General features: G+C 41.3%; 1 protein-coding gene across 4 annotated transcripts in view; it reads right to left on the reverse strand.

The window, feature by feature from the left end:
• RPS6KA2 (ribosomal protein S6 kinase A2) overlaps positions 1-19748 on the reverse strand; it is a 316652-nt gene that overhangs the window by 66751 nt on the left and 230153 nt on the right. For 3 of the 4 annotated variants that reach the window (XM_086626947.1, XM_086626955.1, XM_086626964.1), the window contains 3 exons: positions 7358-7438; positions 6467-6546; positions 3199-3305 (listed from right to left, as the gene is read on the reverse strand). In XM_086626947.1, coding sequence (XP_086483073.1) covers positions 3199-3305; positions 6467-6546; positions 7358-7438 — 268 coding nt within the window. Of the gene's footprint in view, positions 1-3197; positions 3306-6466; positions 6547-7357; positions 7439-19748 lie in introns of all 4 variants that reach the window. The other variant, XM_086626941.1, reaches the window with a different exon arrangement.

The raw sequence follows: 19748 nt of genomic DNA on the forward strand, positions 1-19748 counted from the left end.
GGAGGACAGCAAAAGCACTGAGCAATGAAAGAAGGTCAATGCAGTTTCTCTCTTTTAACAAAGGGGGAGAGAGAGAATTGGGAAATTACAAACTAATTCATTTGTCTCTAGTTCTGCAAATCTGACAGAGTAAACTTTGTGCTTTAATCAGACTGGTAATGCTTCTTCTGAAGACGTGGGTGTAATTCTGCACATTGCACTCCAAAGGAGATATGGATCAAGAGAAATCAAAGGTGAGGAATGAGAATGACTGAACACCCAGAAAGGCTGACTCATAAAGAAGTCTGGTAGCTGGACTGTCCAGGGTACATAAGAGAGGTCAGAGGACATGGATGTGCTTGCAATCCCCTGAGGCTGATGCTGAGAGCAGAACGAGCTGGCTGGGGAGTCTAGGAGGACAGGCCAAGGAGAAATGGTCTGCAATTGCAGCAAAGAAATTTCAAATTAGCTATTAGGAGCAACTTTCTAGATGTACAACTGGTGGAGCACTGCCCAGGGGTCTCCTATAGAGACCATGGAGTCTCCACCAGTTATTTTAAGAATAGGTTAGCAACAAATTTATAATGACCTTGATATATTTGACCCTTCTCAGAGGCAAGGGGAGGATGAGAACATCCTGAGATGGTCTTAAATTTCTTTTATCATCTTAGAGAGCTATCATCATAGAGAGCTATCCTTTCTCAGACGTAACTTAAAAATATAGCACTTTTTTTCCTTTAGAATGAATATTTTTTTTTATGCTGTATTTATTTTTTTACTCTAAACCTAAAGTTCCAGTGAAATCATAGGCTGTCATGGACTACTGTCCTAGGCATGGCTACACATATGCTTTGCACTTACAAAGTTATTTTTAAAGGATATGGTTTTCAATCAGACAGCTTGATTTGTCTCCATGTATGAACTTCAGTTATACTAGTCTGTCATTCCCTTTCCTGTACAACAATAGTTATATTTACGTAAAGTAGTTACATCCAGATTCAACACTGGTATCTATTTAACTATACATTAAAGACCATAAACCATACATTCAAAAGTTAGGAAATACCACAATGAGGGCTGCCACCTTAACTTTCCACAGTGTTGTCATCATATAAAAGTCTTTAGTTACATTATGACACTTTCTGTCTTCTTCCAGGGAACTCTTGCCTCAGTTGGCAGAACAGTAGTACTCGGGGATTTTAGCAGAGCAGTACAGTGAAGGGGATGACTGCCTGGCCTCAGGTCAGACAAAAATGTACAGGGAACTGTATTCCATCTTTGCCTTTTCAACATGTTTCTACGTGACAATGGCAAATCAGTGACACCTTCCTTTCTTAGGTGAGCTCTAATTGCTCAATTCACTGATCCCTGATTTGAGGCACTGCAGTTTGGTCTGCAGAAATTTTAAGTGCTCTCACTTGCAACTGAAGTCAGTGAGAAATGTGCTTTGAAACAGAAAGTGACGCATAATGCCGAGAACACTGAAAAATGAGGCTTTCAGTATCTCAAAGTCCATGAATGGTTTTGACATGCACTTAATTTTCTCCTCAGTTTCTAACTTTCTAACTTCTCCTGAAGCAAAAAATTACAGCCTGTGCCTATAAACGTAACAGCGCCCTGACTTATATTTGAATATACAGACTCACATTTGGATACCTTCTAATAGCAGCTTCATATATCATACATGTTACTTCGAAAAACAGCTTCATCTAACCTCAGAAAGGAAAGTAGTGCGTGATTCATGCTAACACACACTAGAAACAAAGTTTAAAACTCAAAACCTATAAGTGGAGTTATTCTATAATATGCATGCTTGTTCCTGCTGAATGAATACAACAGCAACTCAGAATGAAGCTGAAACCAAAGAGCTGCTGCTTGATGATGCAGCCGCACGCAGAAGTGGCAGCTGTGGTGTGACTGCTGCCTACCTGCATTCCATATTATGTGACAAACTGGTACCTTCTTCCCTCCAGTGGTTTAATTTGGAGGATGACTTCCTGCATTTGCCAAAGACTCTAGTTTTCAGTTTTGGTTGCATTAACAAGCAAGACTGCAAATTTCAGCCACTTGTGAAAGGGTCTCTAGCCCAAAGAACTGAGAGCTCTGGTTACGGACGTCTGTATGAATTCATATAGTACTACCACTATAGCTGTTGTAGACAAAATATAAAACTGAATTTGTAGTTTAAATTACATAGTACAGTGTTGTAGACAAAGTCTCCTCCCCTTCACATTCTCACCTACAAAGTCCACCTTTCATTATTCCTAGTCTCTTATTTTGTCCATGAGTGTGAAAGCAATAGCAATCTATTTCAAAGAAAGAGCTGCGTATTTTTGAACTTCATGTCACAGAAGGAAAAGGCTGCTCTGCTGTTATACGGAAGTGTAAACAACTGCCAAACAGACTGCCCTCAGTGGTCATGTTTTTTAAATGACTGTGATTGTTACATTAAAAAAGCTGGCAACTTTGAAATGTTGCAGCTTGATTTACTGGAGCTGGCACAGAAGATGCAGGCAAAGCACCAGGCAAGAGAAATGGAATAAAAACAACATCCCATCACTCCCAGTAACAGCACTGGAGGTGTCATTTAGTCTACTGAGGTAGGCAAAGAAAATAGAGGAAGGAAAATCCTCCATAGCACCACATTAGGAATAGAAAATAGCTGCAAGTATAAGTGATAATAATTTTTGGGAAAGTATTTTGGATCATTAATAAAAGTGTTTTTAAGATCCTGATTATCATGTCTCTCATGGGCTCATATATACGCTAGTTTTCAGAGATGCTAATTTAATTTAAACAATGGCTACAATAAAACTGAATGATACCACAACATATTTCGTACGAGCTGGAAGTGGAGTTGCTTCCAGTGATTTATGTCACACCAAGGGAAGGTCAGATTAAATGCTGCAAATGGAGAACAGTGCTACTGAAGTCAAAGGCACAGAGATCTGAATCCTGCACTGAGATCATTACTAAACTGAAGGTCAGGCACACAGAGGCCACATCATACTCGAGCACAGTCAAAATATCTGGCCTCATGCTAAAATGATATAATAGGAAGACTCTACTGCCAATTTTGAGGGTCTCATGTACAGTCTCACATACAAGGGGTAAAGCAGAGCCTCTGGCACCTTTTGACTTTCTAGCATGACAAGGAGCAGAAATGACCTAAAAGCTCATGTTATTTATGTTTCAGTTCACTCTTTCTCATTAACTTACTTTTCTGGTTTTAGATCCCTGTAAATAATTCCAAGACCATGGAGGTGGTCTAATGCCAAGGCCAGCTCAGCTAAGTAGAACTTGACGTCCTCTTCTGTAAACATCACCTAGAGAGAAGGAAGAGAAGAACACGTCTATTTACTGGACAGCAGTGGGCTGGCTTGTGTTAAACAGACATGGGGAAGGAATTGCCTAACTCGGGAATGCTGGAAGGACCATCATATCAGGTTCAATTTTCCATAATTTGTCTGAGCTCACATTAACAATTCTTACCAGATTCTCCTCATAAAACAAAACCTGATCTGTTGAGCACTTCTGTTTCTTAAAACATGCTGCTTTCATTTATCTGTTTGTTCTGTTTAGATGACATCATGTCACAATAACATGAATAAGGTTCTAACTCCTTAACATTTGGAAATAAATGGCAAAAGTCAATCTGTTCAGTGCAGCTCTTACCACTTTCATATACCTTAATTTTCTAAAATTCTTGGCATTTGGTTACCAAATTCGCACAAAATAACATGGGGTAACCTTTTTGGGGAATTGAAATGTTTCCAAACATGAGCAGAATACGCAGCATGAAGAGACTCAGAGGAGGATTTAAAGCCCCGTGCATCAAGGGTTCAGGGAATCTCAGTGCAGATGCCCTAAGCAGTGATGTGCTGTCTTACATCCAGGGTCTGATGAAGTCTAAACTGAGGGCAGTTGTTTCTTTTCTATAGCTGATACGGATACTGCTGACACTGAAACTGTTTTAGGTGGGAAGAAACTTCTAATAGAAAAAACACTAAGCTCAGAAAAACAGCTCAGATGGCAAGCAACTCCTTTGGTTCAACTTTCATTATATCCCAGATGTTATTATCTTTAATTAATTTTCAATATGTACGGCTATAATAATGCAGAAAGAGAAGCTGATACATTGGATACACAAGTGTGAATACTTTGAATGACAGATGTAAAATGAGTCAGCTAAATACAAATTTACATGTCATATGTAAATGTAAGTATCTACAGGAGAAGTTGCCAAGCTTATTTTTAAAATTAAGTCTTTGCTCTTGGAACGGGGCAGCCACAATACTGGAGTACTCTGAGAAGCCGCAGAAGGCTGACAGTAAAAATAGAGAATTCAGAGAACAGATGTCACATAATTTAATTAAAAATATCACTCCAAGGGCTAGAAAGAAAAAGGAAACACAAGTAAAAACTCTGACTAAAAATTTAATTAATCTGAACATTAAAATTGCATTAATTATAAAAATAAATCCAAATTATTTATAAGGTTTAAAATACATAATGTAGGCAAGAGAATAAATCAATAGAATCAGGGAAAATCTAATCTGTACAGATATACCTAGTTAAAGTCAGATGTTTCAGGCAGAAAGAGAGACAAGCTTTGCACACACACATGCTGTAGTATATGGGATCTGACTCAAAGTCCACTGAAATCAATACTATTAGACCAAGCCTGTAACTAACAAATTGCAAGTAGTACAAGTTTGCCCGTAACATCTTCCCTTGTGATACCTTGCCACGAAAGAGCTTCAAATGAAGGTAGACAAAGGTAGACAAAATGAGCTGCAAACACTGAAAAAAGTAGTACTTGAAAGGACTGTCAAGTTAAGAGGACTCATTCTTGATAGTATAAATCAGAGAAGTCAGCAGATGGCATTGGAAAAGCTTTGGGGAAAATATGAAGTTTTAAAGGAGTACAAATCTGAGCTGTTCTCTTTCACTTTTGAGATCCTGAACTGAATGGGTAACTGCCCTCTGTAGGCAAGAATCACTTTTTCTGTCTTCTCCCATGAAACCAGAGAGGCCCTTGCTAAGACAGCACGCTGTGTCCTAACAAAACCTGATTTCATGACAAACAGCAGACGGATATTTTTATTTTCTTTAATCTTTTTCCACCCAATAAAAATAACTGCTACCATGTGCTGAGTACTTCTATGAGTATCATTACTTGGCAGTGTAATTAACCTGTTGCTAACGTCTTCTCGCATTAGCAAACAAACCCTGAAAGCAAATACTTGGGCTCCCAAGTTGTGGCATGCACAGCAGCCTGCAGCATGTCACGAAACCATGAACCAGATGAGAAAAAAAAAAAAGTTAGGGAACTTCCGAATAAAAGTACTGTTTATGCAGCTTTTTTGTCTGTCAGTAACTCCCCAAATCAAGAAAAGCAAACAGAGCTTCCCCTTAAGATGACATTTGAAAGGTCCCTATCTTCCCCTATCTTCTTCAAAGACTGTGTGTTAGGTGGTTGCTGGCACCCTTGTCCCCACAGCCTTGGAAGGGACCAAGGGCTGGGGACAGCACGTTGACGACAGGGAGAGCCGGGATGCAGACCAGCCCCGGAGCCTCCCGCACTGCCCGCAGGGCCCTCTCTGAGGCTGAACGCAGGAGGATGTGCTGCTTCGGGCAATGCAGACTGTTGGCTTGAGGAGGCATTTGAAGACCAGGCAAGTGCTAAATGAACCCGGAAAACCTGCCGCTGCCACTCTCCATGGGCATTAGTGAGACTCAGGTTTGGACCGTTTCCTGGCTGCCTTTTTCTCCAACAGCAGCATCTCCCCAGGGCAGGAGCTGCGGAGGACAGGGAAGGGATGGGAGCCCAGGAAGGTGATGGAAGCAGCAGCTGTCCCTAGGCAAGCAGGAGGAGAGCAGGTGAGGCCTGTGACAGCCAACCTCCAAGCCCCGGAGTGGTGTGTGGCCTCCAACCTGCTCCCAGCAGCTGCTGCAGGAGATGGCTCTTTCCCTGCTCGTCGGCTGATGCCCTGCTGCCTGCACGCCTGCTGCAGGGGTTGGCCCCTGACCTACGGCCATCTCTTCTTTCTGCTGGCAGTGGTTGTGATTTTCCAGCAGTTCTGTGCCAGTCTCTAGGGCAAAACGTATTGAGGATTGATTTCTCCGACTGTTTCTCATCACATCCAAGATATATTTTGTGAGCAATGACTCTGGGGCTATTTTGCGACAGGAATGGCTTAGTAGTGGTGGAGTTTCCTACAACAGTGATGCTTACATGCTATCTGCTGCATTACCTATGGCATAATTCAAATACAATTATTAAGAACGCACTTAAAGATGCAAGATGATACAGCTCTATTACATCTATCTATCTATCTATCTATCTATCTATCTATCTATCTATCTATCTATCTATCTATCTCAGGACTATTCTCAAGGACATTTTTCATTCTCACCAGCTTCATCTGAGTTCTGGAAATCCAGAACAGTCTTTCATGACAAAAGTTAAAATCTATCAGCTTACCTCTTTGGAGAGTCTTGTGAAAAGGTCCCCTCCCCGCAGGAAATCTAGTATTAGATACAATTTTCCCTCTGTTTGAAATGCTGCATAAGAAAAGGATGGAGATGTTGAAGTTTGAATCAAGATAAAGTCTCCAAAGAACTGTTGTTGTTGACTAGCAGTGTATCATTCATGCTACTAGCGTCCCTGTCATTTCAGCACTTGAAGAACAGAAAAATTTAATTTCTGTATAGAACTAAGCAATCGAGCTTAGACTATGGGGAAAAATGGTGTCATTTGAGAGACAAAAATGCATTACTAATATATTCTTTTCCATGCTAAGTATCTATGAATTAAGATTGCTTTCTATTGCACAAGGTACAAGGGGTCACTAAGGGCTAAGGCATAGAGAGAAGCTCCCAGGTTTGTGTGAGAGGAGGGCCTGCACTATTTGAAATGTCCTCAGAAGACCTTTTACAGTAATAACGGGGCTCCTCAGGGAGCTGGTGAGGTGGAGCAAGTCAGCTCCAGCAAGACACCACATTCATATGCACACATACACAAATTTGGACTGGTGCTGATTATGAAAAATAGTTTTTATTTAGATTCTCTGGTTTTGATACCTCACAGCAGGTGTGGGGATTGGCAGATGTATACTCACCAGCTACCCCACCAGCACAATCTATCACATTAGACTTTATGACAAGTGGACTTTGATAGAGGAATGGCTAAAACCTACTTATACTGAAAATCTCCTCTAGCACAAATGAATAATTTCACAGTGTAGCCTCTATGATTTTGTTGGAGACAGACTCATAAGTCAGCAGGGGGTATCTGTATGAAATTATAAAACATCTAGTTACAATTCCCCAACCAATTGAAGAACAAACATGAATTATACTTTATTATAGTTACCATAATGAAGCTTGACTATGAAAGGATGATTCACTTCTGCCAAAATATCTCTCTCCATTTTCGATCGTACCCGATCCCGAACTATAAAGAAAGAACGATAAGAACAGCGACATATTAAGAGGAAGCATGGTCATGGGAGACAGTACTGGAATGAGGTTCAGGCAATTTGGATGCAACTTCTCACTCTGCTGATGGCTTGTGGTGTGGCCTTTGGCAAATGGTGCCACTCTTTAGCACCTCCTTTTTCTGTCTTGTCTATGCAAAGAGTAAACTCTTCAGAAAGGCGATATGTCTTCCTCTGTAGAGAACTGCCCTAACTAAAAGCAGTACAATATTACAAACAGCAGGAAGGTGTTTACGCTTTGCAGAAGAAAATGTTACTGTGAAAATTAAAACTATATAAAATTAATAACTCTATCTCATTTAAGATTTAACAGAACGTACTAGTTCCAGAGCTCATTGGGTTAACTTTGTGCAAATTAACTTTTTGTATTGTGCTGATGCTGGCAGCCTTTATGAGCTATAAACCACACAACCAACCAGGAATAAAGAAAAAAGGCTGATTAGAAGTAGTAAAAAACTATTTTTATGTGTAGAGATAAATTATTGCATGATAGCAGTGAGAAAAATACTTTTTGTGGTGGAGATGAATAGAGAGTAAGAGAAAAAACAGTTACAGAGGTGAGCTAGGTTCAGACTAATCAAAACCGATAGCAAACACATTTAGCAGTATGTTCAGACATTGAGGAGGATTGAAGTCCCCACATTATCAGCTCTTGATCTTACAGATTCATTTTTCAGTCAATTGCAATTTTACTAATTCCATAATGAAAGCATTGAAATTTTCTTCTTCTTTCTCTGCGTTACAGAATGCCAATATGCTTTTCAGCTGAAAGCATCTACAAGGAACATTATGAGACTATTTTGGGTGGTAAAGCTTGAGATCTCCGTGAGATTCTGTCAACACCTGTGTGCGTTGTGGATCTGCTGAGAAGCTGGGTACTCTCAGCACTCAAGTAATGAACTACCATAATGAAACCACATATTATGTTTCAGTATGCCAAAAATTGATGCACAGAAATAGGACCAAAACAGCTGATCTGAAAACCTAAAATAGGAGTGGAGGGAGACTTGGATTTCTTGCCATTTTGATGCTTTACCTAGGTCAATAGTGACGTAAGCTTTACTAGCTCACTCAGCCTAAGCTACCTTGTGGCTAAAAATCTAAACAAAGTGAATCAATCTCAGAATCTTAGTCTTATCTCACGAGTAAAAATCACACATCATACAGTCACAAATTGCTTAGCCTGCATGAAGGCAGAGTATTTCTCACACTGTAGATCAGCGATGCTCCCAGGGAGGAATTCTTGTTGGACAGGCAGGTGTAGCTGAACACTCTGTGTGGGACATTTCCCATTAATTTCACAGCAAGCTTAGTTAGATAGCCTAACAAAACACCTCTCTGTGCTTGCACTGCAGGGGCATGAGAATAGGCTGGCAGAACAGCACTGCGCCCTCCTGCCCCCATCATTTCAACCTCCGAACAGGTAAAGGCACAGCTGTGTGTTCAGGAGCTTTGCCGAAGTCCCCTGCCCTGTGCCCTGCTTGCTGCTATGTCACCCTCCTCCCCATATGTGTACAGCAGCCACAGCGACATTGAAGAAAAGGCTATGTCACCACAGGAGACAACCTCATTCTCTGGAGTCATGGTCCCATAACCACTCTGAACCCAGTTTCCTCCAAAGCTGCTCTAATCATCACCTTCACAGTGGCTGCCAAAAAAGATAACCGGAACCTGTAATCAGGAGTACAGCTTGGCACGTGAGCTGATGACCTGCCCTCTCTGTCTTCCAGCATCAAATACTGTCCAATTTAAACGCTCTGAGGGCAGAAGCTATACAGGCCTGGATTTTTATGCAGTCCTACCATCAAAGAACCTATTAATCATATTCTCTAGAAAGGTAAAACTACTTGCTTTCTCTTACTTTCTTTTTCTTACCCTATTACTTCCATATGCCTAGGCCGTGCCTGATACTAACCTTCAAAGTAGTCTCCCTAGAGATATCTACATTCTTCCACCAGCTTATACACCACAGGGCACTGTTATAGTTAGTTATTGTACACATGCTACACATCCACCGTCATGGTGTTTAATAAATACGGAAGGTTAAATCTCTTGTCCTTTGTGGTTTATTATTAATTCTGTCATAGCAAGAGGAAAGATATATTTTCTCTTATTCCAGATATACCTGGAAATAGGAATTTCCTTGCTTTTCCTCCCTCTTGCATTTTTGAGGTTAGGGCAGCATGGGTCTGATATGCATGAGGAAAAGTTTCAAGAAGAGATGGCACTTTGACATAACATTTCAACAGCATAAGGGTCTGGCTCTGGCTGACTGCTCTGTTATCTTTCAGGTACAGTCAGTGGGAAAGTGCCTCTCCTGCACTTCAGATATTTTTTTCTAGTATTCAGTGGCCCCAGTCTGCTCTGCTGAGGGAGTCTCCCTTCTAGTTCTTACATCCTGACAGTCAGATAATTAGATTAAATTGCTCAAGCACAATCCGAATTAGTTCTGGCTGCTTATCCAGCCTGCTAGATCCTGGCTACGGGGCGGCTCCTCCAGCAGCATGGGGAGAGATGGACAGGATCTGAATAGCTGCTGCAGTGCCAGGGATGATGATGCCTGAGCATTGAAGACACTTCTATGCATGTGACCAAACAAACATGCATGTCTTTGCTTAGTCTCTCTTGGGGATCAGCGAACATGTATCACCACGAATTTCTCCATTCATTTCCAACATTACTGGATCTCTGACAAGGACCTGTTTCCATGTATTCCTTTCTGAGCGAATCGCTTTTCTCTGACGGTCTTATAGAAAAGCTGCAACAACAACACTGGAGCTCAGTGGGCTCAGAGAAGATGACGGAGTGGCTCAGTTCAGCACTGCTCAGCACAGGGCTGGGCTCTCTCCGCACAGGTACCTGCGTGGTGCTGTGGAACAGCCTCTCCTTCTGCCCACCCCTTGTCAGTGATAGGGGATGTATACCAAAGGCACAGAAGAGAATGAAGTAACTCAGCTTGCCCATCCTCGTTTTGACCACCTGCTGGGGCTTCACTGCAGCACACAGGTGGCTTGGGCAGGTAGTGCTTAGACCAGATGTTTACCTACATGAGTCAAATGCTCATTGGAAATAGCACTCATCTGCTAAACACTTATCCCTTCTACCCAGTATTGAATTTGGTTTGAAAGGTGAGGTCTGCCACTTATCTTTAAATGATACATCAGACAGAGGCAGAGAAAGTAACCTGGAGCAACGAGCACAAGGTCATGAAGATTGTTTGCATGATCTTGGACAAATTAGCTATCCCTGAAATAATCCCTGGGGTCATGAGACAGAAGAGACCAGACTGCTGGAGCATGTAACAGTGGAGGAAGCATCTGCTACTCTGAAATAAGAATGATTCCCATTTCCAGGTATTAACGTGGCATGAAAGAGAAGTGGAGGCAGCTGAGGATACATACAAATAAATGGAGTTTATCCACTTCTGTCTGTCTAGCTCTGATCATCAAAGAGGAGGATGTTACGGCTTGCTTTGTTTAACACTGAATGTCTAAGGAAAGGGCTTTATTTAATGTATGAATTTTTACTTCTTGGGCTGTTTGAATTTTAATAACCACGAAGCAGAGAAGGGAAAGGGGAAAAGGGAAAAGTATATTCAGAGCATCTTCCAAGGAGAGAAAAAAAGTTCCTCTTCAATAACAGACAAGCTGTATATTTGCTGAATAAGAAAATAAAACTGTAATCCTGTTTCCCTCTCTGAAGCTGTCATGATATCAACTTTGGTTGAGATTTAAATATGGAAATATAAATGAAATTTCTGCCAATTGACATCTTGTCCATACATCTCACTTAAAAACTAAAAGTCAGTGCATCTCTAGCTATGTACAGTCTCAAGTAATGATGAGGCCTCCCCCTAAAGGGGGCCTACAGGAAAGCTGGAGAGGGACTTTTTACAAGAGTGTGTAGTGATAGGACAAGGGGCAATGGATTTAAACTGAAAGAGGGCAGATGTAGGTTAGATAGAAGAAAGAAATTTTTCACTCAGAGGGTGGTGAGGCAATGGAACAGGTTGCCCAGAGAAGTTGTGGATGCCCCATCCCTGGAAGTGTTCAAGGCCAGGTTGGATGAGGCTTTGGGCAACCTGGTGTAGTGGAGGGTTTCCCCGCCCATGGCAGGGGGGTTGGAACTAGATGATCTTTAAGGTCCCTTCCAACCCTAACCGTTCTATGATTCTATGATCTTGGGACATTCCCTGATCTACACGAGATGAAATTGTATCAGTTCAGCAGGATGTTGAGCCAACACAATGAGAACTTTAATCGGTGAAACTATGGCGTAACAGGAGCTGTAAAGGGTGAGTTTATAGAAGAGACACTAATTTATTCACTGTAATACTGATTAAAATTTATAGCTAATTCACGATAAGGGGACAGTAACTTGTTACGTATCTAGTGACTGGATAGCTGAGCTGATGTCACAGCTCTGTGAAGTTAAACACCATTCAGCCACTGGTTTCAGTGGAGCCAGCATATTGCTTCTGGGATCTTTTTGGACAAAGAATAACTTCCAAACCTTTTTATTTAATAGTATCCTTCTCACTGCTCCCCAAAGTAATTCTGAGTTCTACTAGAAGAAAATTATCCTGAAGCTATCTTCTAAATTTATGTGTAATACTTTGCTAGTCTTTTCTCTGTCTTCATACTTACCTGGAGTAAAAGTTGATGTATCTACTTCAAGAAAAGCAATTTGCAATTTAACTTGCAGTTCAGTTTCGGGTTTTGCACATAGATTTGGTGTTATAATGACATGAGGGTTTTACCTTGTACAGGCTAACACATGTATCAAATTTAAATATTTATTCAAATTTCAAATCTCAAATAAAAATGAAATAGCTTTTCCTTCTGCTCTCCTTCCAGGGCTGAAATCACCCTGGTGCCTCACATGTGTCCCATGGCACGCTTCCCTTGGTGACAGCTGGATCCTGTCAGGGCACGGACAATTTAAGTTAGTGCTCCCATGACTGATACTATTTTCCACTTACGGCTTTCCTCTTTAAAATGTTTTTGTAGAGAAAGATCCAGCAAGGGAGCGTTTATTACAGGCATCTTAATGGATTGCCTTAACTAAAGGCACTGGGCTGCCAAATCAGACTTGATAAACAGGATAATCCTCAGTGCAGTGAAACCTGACTTGGGCTCACCCATGGGAGACATCACGGTGTGGTGCATCAGTGCTAAGAGACAGGAGCCAAGACATTTGTCTATGAGGAAGACCAACGCAGAGCAAGGGAGCATGTCACCTCCATCCTGCCCGTTCTGGGGATCAGCGACGGTGCAGGGAGCCGGGCTTTGGCTGCCCTACAGATGATATGGAGGAGCACGTGATGTGTTCCGACTTCGTCCACAGCTGCTGAACTTGGGTGTTACTTTCACTTCTGTTGGTGAACAGCACAGGAGGTTAGAGTCTCATGGGTGAAATATTTTCTTTACATGTTAGCTGAGGTCCAGCACAATTCTGCTTTGCTCATGACCACAGTCGCTTGTGTGTTTATGCCCTGTGAACGTCTCTGATTTACCGATGCAGCCTCGCAAATGCAAGTAAAGCACTTGGAGGCTCCAATACCCTTCTAGAAATAATTAAATGAGTTCTATCCTAAGTCCTGTTTTAGAAACGCAGTGTGGAGATAGACTTTGTGAGCTCTGCAAGGCATCTAAAGCTGAAGATGGTTCTACCACTTTTCAATAGCACTAAAGTTGGTGTTAAGTGCATAGATTCTTTTATAACTCTAGTCTCATTGTGAACACCTGCCAGCTGCCTTGAGGCACAGGAGCCTGGTCCCTCCCCAGAGTCCTCAGGAAGTAGCTCAGGGCAGGACTTGGTGCTTTGGTTGCCTCTCTGAGTGGGCCAGAATCTCTCCACTGATTTTGGAGGCAACTTTCTTGGTGTCACCAGGCTGAAATTGGCATTTGAAAGCTTAATTATTTTTTTTAAACTAGAAATGTGTTATCAGACAGTGGGCTTGGTGCCTCAGTGACTTGTCATTATGACCTCTTGTCCTTTTCAACAATTTTACCCGCAGTGCTGCTTAATATCCTGACCTACAACACCAGGGAAAGGAATTCTGCTTGTCTGACACCAGCAACTGCACCTTACAGAAAGCTGTTCCTGCAGGAAGATACACAGAGAAAATACTTGAATAATGTTAAAGCTTTCACAATCTGCTCAGAGGTGTTTGGCAAAAAGCATTATTGATTATAAACCATTTTCCCATCCCTACCTTTCAAACTGACCTTTCGGTAAGAAATGTCCCTGCTCAGCCAGGAGCAGAGCACTAATTAATTAACAAAGCAAGAACAGGAGGAGTTAGAAACTATGTTAGCTTAATCAAACCAGGAGAAATAAATCAGTGAATAAAAGGACGGATTTAAATTTCATCCATTACCCTCCTCACTTCCATAAAACTCAGCACTGTGGCTCTAGCGGAACAAAAGCAAAGCATAACTCAGACTTAGGAACATACAACTCAATTTCAAATTCTTCACATAGCACTGGAACATGCCAGTGATATAGAAAATGGAACATATACATAAAACTATGCGCAACATCTTTTAAAATTCTGTTATTTTCATCTGTTTTTAACGCTGGCTGTGGTAGACAAAAGCAGAGAGCTGGTTTCTAGTTTCAAATCCACAGTGTGTACGCGTGGAAGACAAAGTACTTGTGTGGTGACTAATTACTCGAGATAGAGAGAAATACAGGCTTTCCAAAAAAGATCATAATCTGCCTTTAGTGGCTTTGCTTGGAAATACTATTTGCATTACTGTGTTTCTGCTCCACACAGTATTATACTCAAACCTTCTAAAGAGCAGCCTTTCATGTTGTACCTTATCAGCAGAGCATTATTAGAAAACAAAGGAAAACAGGAAAGTGTCTTGTTGACATCTGAATGTAGAAGTATACCAATAACGTCACATAGGGATTTTATGCGCATTACTTTTGACATACACGTAATTTTGTGAAGGTTATATTTCTGGAAGAAAGATCCTCTGTACCCCAAATATGGAAACTTTTAGAGATGGGGAAAGAGCCATTAAAAACAGAGCTTTACCACTCAGCCTTAGCACTGCTGCGGCAAGGGATAAAACAGACTCTCAGAGCAGGAGATGCTCCTTTGTAGAAAGGCATTCTGAAAAATCAATATGAATTCAGACTGGTTTTTAGGAGTCCAGGGTCTGGAGGAGGTCATTTTATCTCCCTCTGCCCTCCTTTTTTTCCCCTTTTACATGAAACAACACATTTGGCTTTAAAAAAAAATCAAAGACTGCTTTGTTTGTGTATTGCTTTTTTTTTTTTTTTTAAGTAGCTTGAATGGTTTGATGTTGAGATTTGGAATGACAGAATGACAGATGTCTCTAAATTAATCCTAAACTTCTAATATTGAACTTCCATTTATATTATAACATTAGCAAGTTTGCTGATGACGCCAAAGCATATGGTGAGGTCGGTATGCTGAAGGGAAGGGATGTCATCCAGAGGGACCTTGATGGGCTCAAGAAGTGGGCCCGTGTGAACCTCATGAAGTTCAACAAGGCCAAGTGCAAGGTCCTGCACGTGGGTTGGGGAAATCCCAAGCACAAGTACAGGCTGGGTGGAGAACGGATTGAGAGCAGCCCTGAGGAGAAGGACTTGGGGTGTTAGTTGATGAGAATTATAAAATTGTTAAGTTTTCAAAAGACCTTTAAGATCATTGAGTCCAACTGTAAACCTAACCCTGCCAAGTCCACCACTAAACCATGTCCCTAAGCTCCATGTCTACACATCTTTTAAATACTTTCAGGGATGGTGACTCCATCACTTCCCTGGGCAGCCAGTTCCAATGCTTGACAAACCTTCTGATGAAGAAATTTTTCCTAATATTTTTCCAATCTATACCTCCCCTGGCACAACGTGAGGCCGTTTCCTCTTGTCCTATGGCTTGCTACTTGAGAGAAGAGACCAACACCCACCTCGCTACAATCTCCTTTCAGGTAGATGAAGAGATTTTGATTAGATGTAAAGAAAAAATTCTTCACTCTGAGGGTGGTGAGGCAGTGGAACAGGTTGCCCAGAGAAGTTGTGGATGCCCCATCCCTGGAAGTGTTCAAGGCCAGGTTGGATGGGGCTTTGAGCAACCTGGTCTAGTACCCATGGTACGGGGGCTGGAACTAGATGATCTTTGAGGTCCCTTGCAATCCAAACCATTCTATGATTCTATGGTTCTGTGATTTATCATCTAGTCGTTATTCTCTTGAAATGCTTGAAAAAGTTAATTAAATCTCATAATATCCCTCTGAAGTACCTGCTCAATTTTCCAGCCAGGAGAATTAAAGGACAGATTGATGAAGTCAAAAGCTACCAAAAAAAAATACCATATGGGAGTTGTCAGTAGCAAACATGAGTTTCTAGGACATATTAACTCAAAGCAGTAACCTGAGCTCTCCCCACATTTTCCTGACACTCGTGGCCAGTGAGAAGCAGCCTGCAGAGGCTGCAGCGGGTTGGAGCTCTGTGGGTGCTGATCGGTGGGCTCTCCTGCCTGGTGGAGCCTCTGGCAGCTGCAACCTCCTGCCGTTTTCCCATTGAGACACCAATTCAAATCTCTCTCCCCAGCCAAACAATCCCACGGACACTGCAGGAGCTTAAGCGTGTTTTAGATTTTTGGCTGAAATTAGCCAGTGGGTTCAGCCCTGTCATTAGAGAAGTACTGACCAACAGACCAGATGGATACTCATATAAACCTCATGTCCTCATGCAGAGATGAAATTTCAATTTTTGTGTATTTTTAAACAGTGCTGGACCAACTGAATATACACAGATGTGCTTGTGCACAGCTCCCAGGTGAACCCATCCCCCCTGCCCCCAAGGTCTGTGAGCTGCAGATGTGCAGTGATATCTAATAAGCCAAATCCTATGGTGATATATGACACCAACAAAGTCAGAATTACACCCCTTACAATTGCATAAATCAATTCTAACTAACATCGTTAAAAACAAACTGAATAAATGGCTCAATGAAGAGCAGCGAGAGCTGCCAGTTGCTAGCATGGAATTTCCTCCAAAAAGCCAAAACCTACAGCTGGAAATACCTCTGTCCACGACTTCGGCAAAACTGAAAGCCTTCAACACCTCTGCATAGCTGCACCTGGGTCATCTTTTTTTTTCGCTATGAAGCATATGTTTTATTTAAATTTATTTACCTTATTGGATGCGATATCCTGTCAAATGATCCATGAAGTGATATGTTTTTTTCTTGAATTCTACTGTAACCTACTCCTATTTTTTATTATATTTGCATCAGTTGAACAGATGTATAATTATTATTATTATTACTACTATTACTATTGCAAGCAAGAGCAACAATTGCAGTATTAACTCTTACTGTCAGGCAATAACTACCTATGCTTCAGAAATAGGCATAATTTCAAAATGACAAATGAATAAGAAGGTTGACCTTAGAATTCAGAGGTCCCAGTAAAGACCATTCATCAGTAGCTCTGGAAATGATGATGATCTGAAGAGAGAAACTGGTGGCTGCTTCATCATAATTTTGCAATAAAGAACAGTTGCTTAAAACAGTTGTGAGACAGTTAGCCTTTTTTCCCCTCCCAAAATACATATTTAAAATTCAGTTCTGACTTACAAGAATCCAGCAGAGAAAAAATGTACAGGTACATACAGTCCTCAATCTTACTCTTAAATACAGTCTAAAGAGGGTTGAATTTTCTCCATCAAACTTCTCTGGTATCACTGTTCCTGCTGTCAGACTAATTCCCTTGCAGCTACTGCCCTGCTGCAGTGCTGGCTAACTTGCATGCAGCTGCACAGGAGAGGCAGCACTGAGCCTCATGTTTTCTTCCCGTGGGGCATTCCAGTACCAAATGAGTGTTCGCCTTATGTTTGCTATTGCAATGTTTCTAAGTCAACAGATGCAATGAAGATACTGTTTTTTATCTTGTCCTTCCTGACATGGAGATGATCCAGACATCCAGGAACTTCTGGGTCTCTCAGAGTAACAACTTTCACCATTTGCCTTTTAAGCTTGAAGCCCAGAGTGGTTTAATCAAGTGTTGCTCCTCGTTGCTCTTAAAACACACCTGCTTTGTGGGTTTTACTGGCAGGGCTGAATAAAGTTTGTGGATTACTTTTCTCTCTAAGTGTGAAAACTGTCTGTGCTTTGGTATTCACCACAAATATGTTCTCCAGCGTATCATCAAAGGCAAAAATACAGCTTTTATGGTTGAAAAGCATTGGGAGTGACCACTGGCTCAGCGGTGAAAATGCAGACATTCCCTCTCATGCCAATCTTCTACAGAAAAAAATATCGCTCCCTTTATTTAATCTCTCTAGACCTAAAAAACAAGTTGTACTGAAAGGGAAGTTTCTTCTCCTTCAGGATCTTTGAGCAACTACTAATTCACTTGCAAAGCCTGGTAGAGCTGGAAGGGGGTGAGAGTGGTGCTGGAGCTCCCCAGGGACCCTAACATAGGGCAAAGCACCTCTGTGTGAGAGTGATCTGAAGCCGGCCCAAGCTCCTTCCATTTTGTTATACAAGCCTCTACTATTTCATTTAATGGCATAGTATGAAACCTTCTGCCTGGTCCAGTTGGGATGTTTATGGACAAGACCAACAATCTTATATAACATTAAGTGAGAATTCCTAGAAGGAGTGGAAATGTGGTACTATCCCTTTGTGGAGAATGTATGTGCTGAGATGCTGTCATTTGTCACCAGTGCAGTTTTGCTCATAGGCTGAATTAATTCTGTTAAATGTTTGCTGTAGAGCTGCTTGAAACTTGTTTTTTAAAGCTGCTTCAAAAATACTTTTCTTGTGGCTTTTGTTCTGAACTGGAACAAAAAAAAGCCTAAATTCAGGAAGTTTTGCCAAAATTAAATTGCAAAAAATTGTTTTGAGTGCTGTTTTGTACTGTTTTGTTAAGGATTTTAACTTCGTTTTTGATCTATTATTTCTTCAACTAATTATAACGTACAACTATAAAATCATTTTTAAAAAGATATACGATCAAACTAGAGCATTCTGCTGAAACGCTTACTACCAATGTTTTTTCAAGCAAAATTTCACTCAGCAGTCCTGATCCTGTGGATAAACACTCTACCAGAAAAGATACACTGAATCTTTTTTTTTTAATCAATTGTAATGCATATTCAGAAGAAGATGCAATAATAAAAAAGAGGATTTATGGGTGTTTCAGGAAAAAGATGTTCACCAAGCCCACCAGGAATTTTAAAAGAAAAAAAACCCAACCCCATGTCTTCCAAGTGTAGGGTAATCATGCAGAAATAAGAAGTAATGTTTTTGTGATGGGTCTAATTGGAGAGCAGTTTGCCAGCTTAGTTCTGATACGGGTAATGCAAGGCTGTGGCTGGACAGTGAGAGGCGCGTTTCTCAGAAGAAAGGGTTTGGATGGATCAGTCACGGAGCACGAGGCAAATGTAAACAGTTACCCGAGCTACACAGCAGCCCTGACGACGACTGCACTAGGATGACTTCTCACTCTAAACATATCTTCTATTAGGCTGCTTGGATGTGGTAAACACAGAGCCAATCTCATTTGAATTCCTTTAACAAAATGTTTTGGACGAGCATTTTACTTAGCAAATTCCAAATATTTTGGTTTGTGAAATGAGTAACTTGTATATTTAAGGCATCCCTGAGGAAGCTGGGATAGTGGCTTATCATCTAAAACTGAGATCTCTCACTTGATTTAGGAGATACGAAGCTCTGAGACAGCTTCTATTTGTAAACCACGCAGGATGAGGTTTATCAGGTTGCCAGCAACACAACCCTCTGAGCTATTTGCACACAAAACAGACGGGAATTTAGGACTCAAATATTTCAGGAAAATTGCGGCGTTTAATGTCAACATTCAGGCAAACCAAACCTTTGCTTTGCCCAGGCCCTGACATGCTACGCAGACATGCTCAATATAGCTCTGTTGATAGGCTTGCCTCATAAAAATAAATGAGCATCTGCGAGACGGCTGTCTGTCACTGAAAAAGCCTCCAGTCCCATCCGCGAGTAGGGTGTGAAGTCAAGGCAAGGTCAGTTCCTAAATTAGAGCATAAGGAAAAGCCTGGTCTCATGTCGTTACTGACACACTGACTAAAGCTTTGCAATCAGCAAAGCCTTGGCAACACAAACGGCAAGAAAAAAAGACTGATCCAGTGTTTTCTCCTGCGAGGACAGAAACACAGTGCTCAAACAATCACAAATTATTTTTCAGCCTGGACTCCAATACCGTACAGGGAGCCTCGTGGAAGATATGACTA

Source organism: Tauraco erythrolophus, chromosome 2 (assembly GCF_009769465.1).
Source record: "Tauraco erythrolophus isolate bTauEry1 chromosome 2, bTauEry1.pri, whole genome shotgun sequence".
In the NCBI taxonomy this organism is placed as follows: Eukaryota; Metazoa; Chordata; class Aves; order Musophagiformes; family Musophagidae; genus Tauraco; species Tauraco erythrolophus.